At 33.1% G+C, this 17,221-nt stretch overlaps 1 protein-coding gene across 1 annotated transcript; it reads right to left on the bottom strand.

Moving 5' to 3' along the window:
- Positions 1-226: 226 nt before the first annotated feature.
- On the bottom strand, positions 227-2,501 carry LOC106432304 (cyclic dof factor 2). The gene is made up of 2 exons (XM_048754796.1): positions 2,060-2,501; positions 227-1,568 (listed from the first exon to the last, which is right to left on the bottom strand). Exons 1-2 carry the CDS (start codon positions 2,495-2,497, stop codon positions 450-452), a joined length of 1,557 nt encoding a protein of 518 aa, XP_048610753.1. The 5' UTR covers positions 2,498-2,501; the 3' UTR covers positions 227-449.
- Between the last annotated feature and the right edge of the window lie 14,720 nt (positions 2,502-17,221).

Raw genomic sequence — 17,221 nt, 5'->3', positions numbered from 1 at the left:
TCCTTCAACTCGTCTCAAATTCTATGTGAACACGCAAAGTTCTGAGCATTTTGGAAAAGCCATTTAATCAGAAAGCGAGGTTCCTTTAAATCCGAACACTCTTCAAGTCTTCTTTCTTTGGCTAAACTAAAAGTCATGATCAACATGTATTTGCATTTTAGGATATTTGATACTATATCTGTGAACACACAGTAGTCAATGATGGGGCATAAATTAGATTTTAAGCTTACTAAACAAATCGTAAATTATAATGGAAAATAGCAAATCTTACAAGATTTATTTAACTACAGTTTTGGGGATTTTTCCCATTTATGATACAACAACAAACATTCACTCTGCAACCCAAAAACTAACTTCTCCCTCGCTATGTCAACCATAATATATACAAAAAGGACTCACTTGTTATCTTGGAACACAAGACTGAACCCTAAACATTCAAATCCATCATTTTATGAGCTTTCATGGAAGTTTGCTGACCTAGAAAGAGCAGCAGGATTCGCTTGCAACTCTGGTCGTCTTCCTTGAGAAAGACTGCTTTTTTCTTTGTTCGGTGACCTGAAAGCTCCGAAAGTGTCTGCCTTTTCGTCCTTCTTGATCCCTAGTGTCTCCCATATCGAACTTTTAGCGGCTTCCTCTGGATCATCGATCCTCAGCGTCTTGGGAACCCAAAGGCATCTCTCGGATTTGCTTTTCTCTCTACCAAGTGGTGACTCGGTTTCTTCAAGAACGGTTCCCGGTTCAGCAATGCTCTCGTCGCGTGAATGTTTACCAAGTGTTGGAGAGTTTGGACCGGACCCAGCAGATGGTGAAGTGGGTTGTGGCATCCAGGCGATGCTGTTCCATGTCCCCGGTGAAACACCCGGGTAGCTCCAGTAAGCAGGCGGAGGGTAAAACGGTACAGCCGTCCATGAAACACCGTTCCAAGCGTACGGCCAAGTTGGTGGTGGTGGTGGTGGTCCTGGAAAGCATGGTAACGGGCTGATTGTTCCGGCCTGTTCCTTTGAAGGGTTTAAAGGAACCGTAATCTTCAAGCCTGCACTAGCTTCTGTCTTCTTCAGCATTGACTTGTCAGCAAGATTCAACCCTGAAGCCATGGATTCACATAGGACTGAGTCAGAGCCGAAAGTCAGGAGACTGGTGCCATTATCAGCGGTTCTTGCCGCCGCCGCCTTCTGCATAGCTTCCGCAGATGTTATGGTTACGTGACGGTTAAAATGAGAAGCCGGGTTCTTGTTCTTGCGTCTCCCAGCACCGACGGGAACGTTCCTCATGGTTCCTCCAGCTGTCCAATACCTCTGACACTTCTTGCAGAAATGGCGAGGTTGGTTAACGTTGTAGTTGTTGTAGTAACAGAACTTGGTCTCCATGCTGTTGCATCGCGGGCAAGGCAGAATCTTGTCGGGTTTCTTTAGCTTCCCCTCTTGAGAGCAAGTCCCGTTCTGTGACGTCTCTTCATCCGTCTTTGCAACTTTAGTAGTTTCCGTTTTCTCAGTTATACTCGATGCCGCACTAACTTTACTAGATTCATTGCACAATGACTCGTCTCCACACTCTGTATCTTTTTCTTCCTGAGATAATCACAAAAATCAATTAGTATGCTAACAATGTTGTTATATCAAATAAACAGCAAATAGTGAAGCTAAAACTCAGAACTACACTGAAATTAAATGTATTCAATGTTTTCAGAAACCAGAACACAGATTCTGGAGTTTTCCAGATCTAGTTACTGACATATTGAATAACTAACTCATTAAAAGTTTAAGGCTTCTGAAATCAACAGAACCAGAGAAGCTAACGATTTTAAAATCCTTCGAAATGAGTAGAACGGCGTAAACCCTAAAAGTGCTTCAGCAAACCAAATATCAAAGAACTCATTTGAGGAAAGAATAGAACTATCACCATCGAATGAACAAAACCTAGTTCAACATAAACACAAGATCCCTTTTTTTTGTTTTATAAAGTTATGATTTTGATTAAGCTAACATGAACCCATCGGTCATTTCCATGAAATAAATCATGGGTACTCTTCAAAATCGACTCACAAATCCAAAAACGTTACCTTTTGACTCTCGCTATCTCCACAACCACCATCATCTCCGCCTCCTCCTCCTGCTAAACCGGAATCACCCATCTCTTCATCGTCTCCGGTACACGAATCTGATAACCGAACAGGATTCTGGTCTTGCTGTTCTGTTAAATCACCACCAAGAAGTTCCGGTAAAGGAATCGTTTTCCCAAACAGCTTAATCGCCGGATCAGACATCAATCTTCTTCGAGAAAAAAGCAGAAACTTTTGAGAAGACAGAGAAGAAAGAGAGAGAGAGAGACGACTGTCTTGTGTTTCGGTGGTTGTCTGAGTTTTTTCTCTTTCTTTCTCGATTTGTTTATTTCTTTTTATCTCCTTTTTGTCTTTGCGAGAAAAAAGATTACAGTTTTGCTGTGATCTTGCGAATTGTACAACCTTTTGATTCGCCCAGAGTGCCATGTCATTACACATGATGATTCTGAGCCACAAGTTTTTTGTAGACTTTTTTATAGAAAAAGGCATCTCTTTTTCTTTTTCCTCTCTCTTTTTCGCTTTTCGTTTCATTTTTACTTTTTCAACCCTTTTTTTCTTTTTTTATTACTTATTTTACAAGTCTGTACAATTTAATGCGTTTTAAAGACAAAACTAGTACTCCTCCGTTTCAAAGTAATTTGGATTAAAAACATTAATATTAAAAAATTTAGTACTTTAAAAAAAATAATATTTAATTAATTAGTTCAACCAATTATAAAAAAATTAATATTATTTGATTGGTTACACTATATCTAATAAATGTAAAAATTATCTAGATATTTGGAAACTATTTACATCTTAGGAACAAAAGAATTTTTCTTAAACTACTTACGATAAGAAACGAAGGGAGTATAATATTTGAATTATCTTTATCTATAAATACAGAGTTCTGACAGCATGTTTATTGTAGGTTTTAGTTTAGGGTTTTTAGCGTAATATAAAATACAGTTTTTTAGTTTTTAAGTACAAAAATTAAAAAACGTCTCTTAAACAAGAGATATAAGAAACACAAGAGACGTCTCTTAGCTTTTTAAAAACTAAGAAACTGTTTCTTATATTACGTTAAAAACTGCAACATAAAAGATCTGGTGAATTAATTGTGATTGCCGTTAGTTAGAATAGAAGAAACCTATGAATAAAAATCAAAAATAGATTATAATTTAATAAATTTATTATATTAGAAGAAAATCTACAAAAAGGTAAAACGACAAGAATAGAGAACAGGAAGTTTTTACCCAAAAAAAAAGAACAGTGTTGTATTATTTTCCTTATTAGTTTACCTAAGTTATTTATATTTTCATAATTTTTATGTATTTTGATCTAATTAATAAATATACGTTGTTAGAAAAAAAGAATAAAAAGAATAGTGAGAAAAAAACTGAGAAACATCAAAAACTATGTTTAGAATGTTGCAGGAAAATAAAGAAGACGAAACCAAAACAGCAATTTCTCAATACACTAAACATAATAACGAAAAATAATAAAATATGCCATCTGCGCCTCTTACCCCCTAATGGAGGAAATGGTAAAATACTGATGACCACTACTAGTGGTGGACGTTCGGTTATCCGTTCGGATTCGGATTGGGTATTTCAGATTTTCGGATATTTTGGTATAGAGGTGTAGAATTCATTCGGGTATTTCTGTAATTCGGGTGGGGTTCGAGTATTTTTAGTTCGGATTCAGTTATTTCGGATCGGGTTCGGATATTTAGATTTAAAAAAAAAAAAAAAAAATTTATTTCTCAAATTTCTTGTATCTAAAAATATAAATTTCACTTAACTAATTTTTTATTTTTAATAGGTTGAATGATTAATAGATTTGGACATAAAATTTTGAAACTAAAAAGACATTAATTTGGTTATTGTTTTTAAATTTTGGATGAAACTTTTTGTTAATTCTTGAATAAAAAGTTTGATATGCATTTTAAGTGAGCAACAAATTATTTTGTCTGTAGTTGTATGTATATCATATGAACTTAAAGTATGTGTATTAATACAAATATTTTATATAAAATGAGAGATGTAAACTAGAAATATAAGGTTAATATGTTCGGTTATCTTCGGATATCTATTCGGGTTCGGATATTATCCGTTCGGGTTTGGATATCCAATATCTCTTAATTTAATATCCGTCGGATATTTTGCTACTTCGATTCGGATTTCGGTTCGAATTTTTCGGATCGGGTTCGGGTGCGGTTTCGGATGTTAGATAAAGTGCCCACCCCTAGGACCACTAGGCTAATTTATATTTTAATTTATATGTAGTTTTGTCGTATATATAAGTAAAATGTATAAAATTTAGAATTAAGTAGGCAGAGTACTAGACCGCCTTTGCTGATGATCTTCTTACTTCAATAGTATTTAGGGGTTCTCAAACAATGTGAATACGCTGGGTCCGATTGATTGACGTTAGGGCTTTGAAAGATTTGTAGGATTAGAAGGTCTTTAAAGCTTTTTCTTATCAATAAAACATTTTAAAAAATTAATCATTCTAAAATCTATAAAATCATTATAATTTTTTTTATTTGTTCTTGTGTTATTTTTTTCTAAAGCCAAAATACGTGACTTTTACAATATTTTTCTTTCTTTTTATTTTTAAATATAAACGTTTTTTTCCCTTCATTTGAAATTCATATTGTACTACTTTTATAATCATATATATATATCAATAATTGTAATTATACATTTTAAATAAAATATTATTCAAAACTTCTACAATTTTAACTACCAATTTGATTTTAATAAAACTTAAACTAACAATCAAAGTTTTAACAGTCAAATTCTCTACAATCATATCTCTATGGTTCAAATTTTTTGCCTAACTAATGCCTGCTGATACAATCTCAAACACTAAAAAATATATAATGAATATATAACATCAAAAATACAAAAAAAAAGGTTGTATATAAGATATTCTCAAATGTTCACAAAATTTATCATAGCATGTGTTTGAATATATGTCAATAGTTCAAAAAATTAGAATATTAAATTTAACTAAAATTTAAGTTTTCAGAAATTTCTTTTATTAAATTTATATACTAAGATGAGGTATTTTAGTGATGTGAATACTTTTATGTTGAAATTATTTATTTTTTGTTTTGATTTCTTTGGAAATTTGGATTTTCAAAATATTATTAAAAATTGAATTATAATATATTTAATAATTAAAATTTAAAAAATATTATATAGAATTTTAAAATATTATTAATTGTTGAATTTAATATTACTATTGAATAATATGTATTTATAACAACTATTTTGTAAAATAAATTCCGTTTATCTTTTGATAAGACATAAAAACCCAAAAATTAAGAGTCAGCCAAATGTTGATCTCCCACTCATAAGAATTTCATCTGATAAATTTCTAAACTAACAAAACCAAGAACGGCTAGTGTACCTTCTAATGAGATGGATCGCATCATACACCACCCAAAACACTATAGATGCTATCATTTCAATTGATGCATCAAGTACGTTAATATTAACATATCCTAGGAAATGTTAGCCGCACCGGATCTAAGCATCATACTCCTAGGAAAACTAACAAGTGTTCATTCTAATAATACAATGATAAGGTATTCAATTTGGTAAAATTGTAACTGTATAAATAGATATTTCCATTCATACTAAAAAGAGAGAAATCTAACCCAAAGAAAATAAGACTCCACACCCTAAACTGACCTATATCACATAAACAATTATTATCAAAAAATCAGTTGTGTTATAAAAGGAACTAGAATTTATTTGTATCGCAGGAATTTAAATAAGGGCAAAAGTTTATACCCGTAGAACTTTTAATACTGATAGAAAGATTATTATCAGAGAGAATGGAAGAGTGAAGGATGTGTAATCATGTTTTTACAAATGATCGAAAACTCCGTATTTATAGAAGAAAAATTACTGTGCAAATAGTGACAGTGGGACCCACATCTTTAATTATTTCAACATTTTCGGCGTTGGAATGTATGACTTTCATAACACTCCCCCTTGGGGACCGGTGTCACTCTCCGCTCTCGCTTAACGTCTTTGTTGCCTCGTTAAAAACCTTTCCAGGAAAACCCAATGGGAAAAACCATAGTAAGGTAAAAAGAGTACAACTACGTAAGCTCCCCCTCGAATAAGCAGTCATAGATCCTTCTGATGACGCATCCCAATGTTATGGATGTGTTTTCTGAATACCGAGGTAGGGAGTGATTTTGTGAAGAGGTCGGCTGCATTGTCGCATGATCGAACATATCTTATTTCAATCTCTTTATTCTTCTCGAGCTCTTGAGTGTATGAGAAGAACTTCGGAGGTATATGTTTGGTTCTATCGCTTTTGATATATCCTTCCTTCGTTTGAGCAACACATGCCGCGTTATCTTCATATAGAATAGTTGGCTCCGTATTTTCGTCAATCCCACTGCTTGAACAGATGTGTCGGCTTATTGATCTTAGCCATACACATTCTCTACTTGCTTCATGGAGTGCAATGATCTCAGCGTGATTTGAAGAAGTAGCAACAAGTGTCTGCTTCTGAGAACGCCAAGATATGGCGGTGCCTCCAATTGTAAAAACATATCCTGTCTGGGATCGAGCTTTGTGTGGATCTGACAAATAACCTGCATCTGCAAAACCAATCATTTGACCTTTTGAACTTTTAGGATAAAACAAGCCTAAATCAGTTGTTCCTTGAAGGTAACGAAAGACATGTTTAATTCCATTCCAATGTCTTCGCGTAGGAGACGAACTGAATCTCGCTAAAAGATTAATGGCAAAAGATATGTCAGGTCGAGTACAATTTGCAAGATACATAAGAGCTCCAATTGCACTTAAGTATGGAGTTTCAGGACCAAGTATTTCTTCATTTTCCTCAGATGGTCGAAACGGATCATTTTCAACATTAAGTGATCTAACGACCATCGGGGTGCTAAGAGGAGTTGCTTTATCCATGTTAAAGCGTTTCAATACTCGTTTGGTATATGTAGACTGGTGTACAAATATACCCTTTCGAGAATGCTCAATTTGTAATCCTAGACAATATTTTGTCTGGCCGAGATCTTTCATCTCAAATTCTCCTTTCAGATAGTTTGATGCCTTTTGGATTTCGTTTTGAGTTCCAATAATATTAAGATCATCAACGTACACCGCGATTATCACAAATCCGGATGTTGTTTTCTTTATGAAAACACAAGGGCATATAGGATCATTCGTGTATCCTTCTTTTGTTAAGTGTTCGCTGAGACGATTATACCACATTCGTCCAGATTGTTTTAACCCATATAATGATCTTTGCAATTTTATTGCACATAACTCTTTAGGTTTGGAACTTAACATTTCTGGCATTTTAAATCCATCTGGGATTCTCATATAGATATCAGTATCTAATGATCCATATAAATATGCCGTAACGACATCCATGAGACGCATTTCTAAATTTTCATTGGCCGCTAGGCTCATCAGGAATCTAAATGTGATTGCGTCCATGACAGGAGAATAAGTTTCCTCATAATCAATTCCTGGCCTTTGAGAGAAACCTTGGGCTACGAGACGAGCTTTGTATCTTGTAATCTCGTTTTTCTCATTTCTTTTTCGGACAAACACCCATTTGTACCCAACTGGTTTTACATCTTTGGGTGTGAGCACAATAGGTCCGAATACATTTCGTTTGTTAAGCGAATCTAATTCGACTTGAATTGCATCTTTCCATTTTATCCAGTCATGTCTCTTTTGACATTCATATACAGACTTTGGTTCTGGATCTTCGTTTTCTTCATTTATTTCCTTTGCTAAAAGGTATGAGAAAACGTCATCAATATCATCCATCTCATTTCGTTTCCATATCTTTCCATTATGGATGTAATTGATAGAAATCTCATGATTTCCTTCAGATTCAAGATGCTTTATATTGTCATTAGATTCACAATTTTCTTCGTCCAAAATATTTTCTGTTATTTTGGGAGTATCATGCTTTTCACATTCCTTACGTTTTCTAGGAAGTTTATCCTTTGAACCAATAGGTCTACCGCGCTTTAAACGTGTTCCTGATTCACGTGTATCAACTGCCGTTCCACCATTTTGTGGTATTTCAATACGAGCAGGAGTATTTGCAGCGGGTATATGTGATTTAGTTACCATTTTGGTATCAGCAAATGCATCAGGTAGCTGATTTGCTATATTTTGTAAATGCATGATACGTCGAACTTCTAGTTCTGACTGTTTCGTAGGAGGATCAAGGTGTAATAACGATGGTACACTCCATTTGATCTCTTTTCCTACTTGTTTATTGTCTCCCCCTAGAGTTGGGAATTCTTTCTCATTGAAATGACAATCGGCAAATCGTGCCGTAAACACATCACCAGTTTGTGGTTCTAGGTATCTTATTATTGATGGAGAATCATAGCCAATATATATTCCCAACCGTCTTTGCGGTCCCATCTTTGTACGTTGTGGTGGTGCTATTGGAATATAAACCGCACAACCAAAGATTTTTAGATGAGAGATATTTGGTTCTTTTCCAAATGCTAACTGTAATGGGGAATATCTATGGTATGCACTTGGTCTTATCCGAATTAGTGCTTCTGCATGCAAAATAGCATGTCCCCATACAGAGGTTGGGAGTTTTGATCTCATGATCAATGGCCTTGCAATTAGTTGCAGCCGTTTAATTAATGATTCTGCCAAACCATTTTGTGTATGAACATGAGCAACAGAATGCTCTACTTCAATCCCTGATACCATACAATAATCATTAAAAGCTTGGGATGTGAATTCACCAGCGTTATCTAATCTAACTCTTTTAATTGGATAATCTGAGAACTGTGCTCTTAATTTGATTATCTGAGTTAGAAATCTCGCAAATGCCATATTTCGAGATGATAACAAACAAACATGTGACCATCTACTCGATGCATCGATTAATACCATAAAGTAGTAGAATGGTCCACACGGTGGATGTATTGGTCCACAAATATCACCTTGGATTCTTTCCAAAAACTTTGGTGATTCTTTGTCAACTTTGGTTGGTGATGGTCTTATGATTAATTTCCCAAGAGCACACGCATCACATGTCATTTTATTACTTTGGTATATATCTTGGGTTTTTATTGAATGACCATGTGAGCTTTCAATGATTTTTCGCATCATTGTAGTGCCTGGATGACCAAGGCGATCATGCCATAATGTAACATCTTCTGGATTTCTTTTGATCACAAGATGTGATTCTATAGCATCAATATAAGTGTGATGCAATCCAGAAGGAAGTTCTGGAAATTTTTCCAGTACAAGGCCTTTGCCTGATTTTTCAGAAGTTATATACAAATACTTTTTTCCATTCTCAGTTGCAGACTGAGTGTTATACCCTTGACGGTATATATCTTTGAAACTCAACAAATTTCTCTTAGAATTTGGAGAATATAAGGCATTATCTATGGAAAACTTTGTTCCATTAGGCAACATAAAGTTCGCCTTGCCAATTCCTTCGATCAGGTCTGTAGGACCTGATATTGTGTTTATAGTCATTTTTACTGACTTTAAAGTAGAGAAATATCTCTTATCCTTCAGTATAGTGTGCGTTGTGCCACTATCTGGTATGCAAACTTCTCTACCAATTTGTTTAGTTGTTGTTCCATTTGCTTTCTTATCCATTTCTGTAACACACAGTTAATATCAATAAAGAAAATAAACTTTCATAAGTAAACATATTATGCATCAATAACAAGTACACAATAATTATACATTAGATATTTTGAAATACAACATTATTCTGAAAGTGAAATACATAATATTTTATGGCATCACTAGGCATTATTAAGCTTGATCAGTACAAGCACTTCAAATATTTTGATGAGTGGCCTCGTCGAAATCTCCCATAAAGTCAGAGGATTCGAGGTATGTCGATGTTGTACCCACAAGGTGTTCATTGAGATTTACTTCCTTTGCCTTGCCTTTAATAGATTCTTGGTACAATTGGCATAGATGCCGAGGAGTTCGACATACTTGAGACCAGTGTCCCTTCGATCCACATCTGTAACAGACGTTCTCATTTTTATGAGTAGGGTTTTCTTGGGTTTCTTTTCCTTTTACCCGATCAGATCGATTCCATGTGTTGGATCCCCTTCCTCTTGGGTTGTTACTCCTTTCATGGTTGCGGTTAAATCGATAACCACGACCACGACCAAAACCACGATTGTGACCACGGCCACGACCACGCCCACGATAGGAATAATTTCCTTTTTCCGGATTTTTTATATCCGTTGCATTTACCTCAGGAAATGCTTTGGTTCCCGTGGGTCGGGCATTGTGGTTTTTAATGAGGAGTTCATTATTTCTCTCCGCTATTATAAGCGCCACAGCGAGTTCAGAGAACCTCGTATACCCACAATTTCTATATTGTTCTTGTAGAACATAATGATTTTTGTGGAACGTTTGGTAAGTTTTCTCGAGCATTTCTGCTTCCGAGACAGGCTTACCGCAATAATCTAATTGCGCCGCTATTCTCAATATAGCGGAATTGTACGTTTCCACTTTTTCAAAATCTTGAAATCGTAGATTTTTCCACTCATCGAGTGCATGGGGGAGAGTAATTTTCTTTTGGTTATCAAACCTCTCCTTCAGAGCTTTCCAAAGATCTAAGGGATCTTTGGTTCTCGCATAATCATGCGTAAGATTTTCATCTAGATGCCTTCTCAGAAATATCACGGCCTTAGCCTTTTCATGAGAGGTTGATATATTGCCTTCTCTTATTGTTTCGAGTATTTTCTCGGAATCTAGATGAAGCTCCATGTTTGTAACCCATGCCGTGTAGTTTGTCCCAGTTACTTCCAATGCCGGAAACTGAAGTTTCTCGATTTTTGCCATTTGTATTTCTAAAGAACATAAATAAAAATTATTAGAATATTATTCATATTAAAAGAAACCGTTTACATTAATCATGCAAGCAATTACAAGGAGAAGCGATGTAAAGAAAATTAAACCGATATTCATATTAAATTCACTCGGAGTAAATTCTCCAACGAATAAACCATAAATAGAAACACAAATGAAAATGGCACATAAAAACAAAAGTGCGCGAATCATCTTTCTTGAAATAAAAAATCGGAGGAGAGCGATTTGAAATTTTTGAGAGAAGATGAAATATTTTGGATGATGAAATGGAGTGAAAATGAGTTGTATTTATAGATGAAAAACACTGTTCATAACCGTTGGAGAAAGGGGAAATTTTTGAAAAAAATTCTTTGTGACCGTTGGGGTTAAATCGAGTGCACTAAAAATCAGTCTGAAAATATCGTATTAAACAGTCAATCAAATCTATAAAATTTCATAAAAGTAAAAATTATGGCAATGAAATATTTATGTTATGACAACAAATCATGCGACGGCTCAGCCGATCAATGCAGAGTAATAAATAAATTATACGGCGGCTCGGCCGACCAATTAATAATAAACAGAATATAAGGCGGCTCGGCCGACCAATAAATAATAAACAGGATATAAGGCGGCTCGGCCGACCAATAAATAATAAACAGAATATAAGGCGGCTTGGCCGACCATTAATAAATTAAATTATTAGTAAATAATATAGGCGGTATTCCGGCCATTATAACATAATATAAATAATATTAGAGGCGGTATACCGACCATTATAACAGGGTATAAATGATACAAATAAATTTTACCGAATCGCAGAGTGATCGTGCTGATAACGTATTATAAAAGGAACTAGAATTTATTTGTATCGCAGGAATTTAAATAAGGGCAAAAGTTTATACCCGTAGAACTTTTAATACTGATAGAAAGATTATTATCAGAGAGAATGGAAGAGTGAAGGATGTGTAATCATGTTTTTACAAATGATCGAAAACTCCGTATTTATAGAAGAAAAATTACTGTGCAAATAGTGACAGTAGGACCCACATCTTTAATTATTTCAACATTTTCGGCGTTGGAATGTATGACTTTCATAACAAGTTGTATTTTTTTCTACTCAAATAATTTCTTTCTGACTTTAAACATTGAATTTTTTTTTTTTTTTTTTGTAACTGTTGAACATTGGAAGTTCATGAAATTATTTATACAACACTGATGTCTCCGAAGACTCCAATCATCTTTTATGTAGTATATGCTTACTTTACTATTCAACTATGACTTTTCAGTATTATCAGAGAGCAAGCAGAAAATAAGAATAACTAATATGATCGCAAATTCATTTTTTATTTCTTATATATCAAAATCCCAATATGGATATTTTTAATTGTTTTTAAACATAATTCAAATTCAAAAAAACTAGGAAAGTACATGTCCAAAACTCTCTAATAAAACTAAAATTCAGTAAACATGAAAAAAAAAAAATTTATTAGGGTAAAATGTTGAAATATGCTTAACAACTCTTTAAAAAAACAAATAATGTTGTTCTTTAATTCTGGCATCTTTTGTGTGTGTCAAATTCGTTCTTCAAGTATTTTTTGCAGCGACAAAGTATTGGTGGATGTTCAGTTTCTTTTCCCCTTTTACTTGTCATAAAATCTTCACCATATCGGATATATGTGGCTGTAAGAAGTCTATGTTAGAAGTTGTGGTGGCTAATGAACGCCAAGTCGATTTGAAAAAGTGCAATATTGTGGATAAGTATATGATACCTTTATCTCAGACCACGCCAACAAATCCTTAATACAGTATGTGATAAACTCGCTAAAAATATTGGTTTTCAAATTTTATGTATAATATATTATCCCACTTGGACGCACGACTGAAAATACATTTTTTAATCTCGATAAAGATGCTTAAAACCATTGTTTATCATTTTCTGACTGTTGTTTCACCCCTGTTCTAAAAATCGGCCGTCTAGGCGTTACGCGTCACTCTTCCGTCCCGATTTATGCCAAATTGGTTTTAAAAATCGGATATCCGATTTTTTCCGCCTAGGCCACCTAAATGACCGCCTAGCCGCCTAAATGACCGCCTAGCCGCCTAATCTATTTTTTATTTTTATTTTTATTTTTTTTTTTTTTTTTTTTTTTTTATTTTTTATTTTATTTTTAATAATATTTTTATTTTTTATTTGATCTAAAATTTTATAAATATCATTTATATTCATAATTTTGATGAAAAATACACTATATTAAGTTTATATATTCTATTTGTGTGTTTTATACAATCTTAAACATGAAAATGTATTAATGTTATACACAATTAAAGATTAACATGTTTTATAACACAGTAAACCATCTAAAAATTCCGCCCCACATAATTTTCGATTAATCCCCGATTTTCTTTCTAGGTGCTAGGCCCAACCCGACCGTCCGACTAGCGCCTAGCGCGTTCCCAAATAGGGGTTTCACCCAACTAAACAAGGTTATTCAGCTTTCTTTCGTAAAACATTTTTATATAAAAGAAATATCGTTGATAATTTGATATCACATTATCACATGAATGTTTTTTAACTGATCAACGATTCAAACGATGCTAGCTAGGGCTTTGCCAATAAAAGTTGATTAGTACTCACTAGTTGATTTTCTTTTCTTTTTTTGAAACTGTACTAATTGATTTTCTTCCTCTTTTTGTAATGCTTCTCTTACATACTACCTCCAAATGGGACATTAAATAATGTCCAAGATTTGCCTTATGATATGCTAATCTTGAATTTCATGGGCTTTGCGAGTGATGCATTCACCAAACATATTTTATGTAGACGCAGACGGAGTGATGCATTCACCAATCACATTTTAAGTGAACCGATCCGTCTCATTCTCTTAATGTGCATGTTCTATATCTATAAGAACACATATTCTATATCTTTAAGAAGAATATAAAATAATTTGTAAGGAAGTTCTAAATCTGGAAAACAGATCCTACATTGTAACCATAACTGCCAAAAAAAATTATTTGAACCCGGTGCAAATAGACTTTGTGCACATACTCAGAGATGGACCTTTGTGGACGCAAACTGTTTTGCCTCTACTAAAATTATTTTTTAGAGCTTCCACTAATCAAAAACTAAATCTATTTTTAAAAATTTGCATTAATTTTGCATCTCTTGTTTTTGAGATAATATATCTAAAAATAAAATATCAATGATAACTCGATATTTATTTCTTAAAATTTTATTATTAATCTTACTCGAAAATGCTAAATCCATAGCATCAGACAAAAAAATCCGAAAATATTTAGTTATTAAAGCATATGTTGAATATTTTTTTTTTATAGAAAAACATATGTTGAATATATAGTTATTAGTTAAAAAAATACATGGATCCAGAAATCGAAAGTTGTTTATCTGACTTTAACTAAAAAGTACTCCACCTACGCAAGTAATAAAAATAAAGAATGAAATAAGGCTTAGTCCGAGGAGAAAAAGGTTTCAACTCTAATTTCTGTTCCCCAATGTTAGAGAGGTGGACTTAATCATACTTATCCCGGTCTCGGTGGTCTTTAACCAGTCTTATTCCAGAGGCGATGGTTCTAATCAGGTTTATCCCAAAAATGTTGTTGATTAGCCTTTAACTTTATAATTAAGAAGTCAAAAAACAAAATATTTAACGCAATAAAAAGTTCTAAAAAATGTAGAAGCTTTTATAAACGTAAAGCAGAATTATTACAACCAAGTTGATGGATACTGATATCGTAATATTCGCAAAAGTTCATATAATCTTAAAAAGCCCGATATATTCCATGTCAGCATATCCCAACCACGAAACTCGTGTTCATACGCGTCGGACATGACAGCTCACTTTTGAAGATGAAAAGCAAATTAAAAAGCGAGGAAAAAGACATTCAGAGACTTGTGGCTCAAAATTTTCTATCGTCTTAAATTGCCACGTGTTACCACTGTGCAATAAAGTGTAGGTGTTTTTAAAGATATCCGATCTTCTTATGGATATTGTTGTATACTTTTTCTTATGGATATTGTTGTTCATCATAGCCAATTCTTATAAATTATTTCCTGAGCTATCTGAAAATACTTGAAAAGTATACAAAATTATTTCATTTGCAAGATGTTAAATTGATAAATGGATTATTCTATTTCGAGAAGGCAAAAAATATATATTATATATGCTAATGGATCTTCATAACAAATCTATTGATCCTATCCGTACATGTACTAAGTCATCAAATTGGGTTTTTGATTGATCTAAATCTGCTAACCCACGATAATATATTCCAACAGAAAAACATGTGTCAGAAAATTATTCAGACTACTTGATTTATATGCTGATAATAATATACACAACAAAATAATTATACAAATCATGTAAATGTTTCAAAAGCAACCCAATATGCATCGTAAGTTATCTTTGAAACATAGTTTACTTGTTTTCTGTTCCATGCAATGACATATTTTCAATTTTAATGAATCTTCCAAACTATTGTAATGAAAGAACTTAGTGGTAAGCATCAACTGCGCGTTAGTGGTCGGATGGCAGGATGGCGTTCCAACGTCGTTAAGCGAACTGAGTTCGAATCCGACTATACTCAAATATCCTTGACGTGTGGCCACTAGTGATTTAACATTTTTTCGCCGGAGAACGGTTTACCATTTTTTTTAGTGGTAAGCATTAATGTTCTAAGATACTGCTGGTATATCCCCATATATACATGTATATATATACAGTGTTCAGTAGTACATTGTTTTTTTTAGGTTAATTCAGTAGTACTTTGTACTATTTTTAGTGTATACTTTGTTTAATAGTACATTGTACTGGTTTAGTGTATGGCAAAAAAATATGGTAAGTAGATGATAATCCGTGTGCATGCGTATAGTGAGTTTTTTATACTAGTATTTGTTCACTAAATGATTTTAACATTTTGTGATACTATAATCTTTATCGATTATAAAATGAGGAATACAAATGTTGGTCTCTTAAATGTATCATCGTTGTCAAAGATTTAATTATTACAACTCATTTTAATTATTTTTAAGACTTCATATGCACACAAAAATTAAGTTTCGCGGCTCACACAAATCACAAAAACCAGATAAACAACATCGATTGTAAAATAACAAAAGAGGATTATGTTTTATGTTCTCGATTTGTTTACTATTGACTCTTCATAAGTGATATCATTTTTACTTCTATAAAATTATGCTTTCGTTCTCGTTTTTGTTTCACTGATATGAGTTTTTTTTTTTTAGTTTCTTCTGTGAATTTGGTGAATTACATAAGTGTCAATTTAAAAAGATGGATATCTGTAAAAATTAGTTTCAATCCAGATACATATCTAAGAATCAAAATTTTGAAGAAAATTATCGGCAAATTCTATTCACAGGTTAGTGTTCAGATCTAATATATCAAGTTGTTATAGAATATAAGTGCAAACCCGAAATATAAATGGGGAGAATTGGAAAAAATGGACACTTTGAATTTTTATTTGTCTCATTAGTACTTTTGTTTTTTGGTCATTTTAGACATGTTTTACTCTTACGTAGTAGTAAAAATAGTAAATTAAAATTTAAAAATATAAAAAAATATGAAAACTATTAGAAACATAAGTATGACTATTTATATTTATATATATATTTTTTTTTAAAATAGTGGAATCATATTTTATTTATGTTCTAACTGAGAATATATTACTCATTTTGGCCATCTACTTAGTCTAGAAATTAGATACTAAGTATTATACACTGATCTATTTTTTGTATATAACGCAAATAATTTTTTTATATATTATACCTTAGCTATAACTCGTTCGGTTGTATTCTGATAAGATATCACTAGTCTACGTAAAGTTCGATTACAGTTTCTAAAACTAACTATACGTTTTACCTTACTTTGTTTATGTGTCATAACCTGATCTAGCTATTACCTAATGTTTTGAGTAAGGAATAATAGATTTCCCACCTCCTGTGTAGTGTACTACTCTACCTATGATACATATTATAGCCAAATCACGAAAATATGGAAATTTTCATATTTCAGTTATTATATTTCTTAAATTTATATGAAATCTAACATAAATCTCGCACAATATCTTATCTGCCACGTTTTGAAAATTACAAAGTTTGTGGCCGATTTGAAAAGCACCAAGAGAAGAGGTACCATTATAAAATTACAAAGCGGTCTGAAATGCACAATTGAGAGTTTTGGTTTAATTTGAGAGGTCGTGTCTACACATGAAGAAACTCTAGGGCCGAGATGAAATATATCAGAACCTTAAGGACCTAATGGAAAAAAGGAGAAAC

This window comes from Brassica napus, chromosome C4 (genome assembly GCF_020379485.1).
Source record: "Brassica napus cultivar Da-Ae chromosome C4, Da-Ae, whole genome shotgun sequence".
In the NCBI taxonomy this organism is placed as follows: Eukaryota; Viridiplantae; Streptophyta; class Magnoliopsida; order Brassicales; family Brassicaceae; genus Brassica; species Brassica napus.
This window is presented reverse-complemented; position numbering and strand designations above follow the sequence as displayed.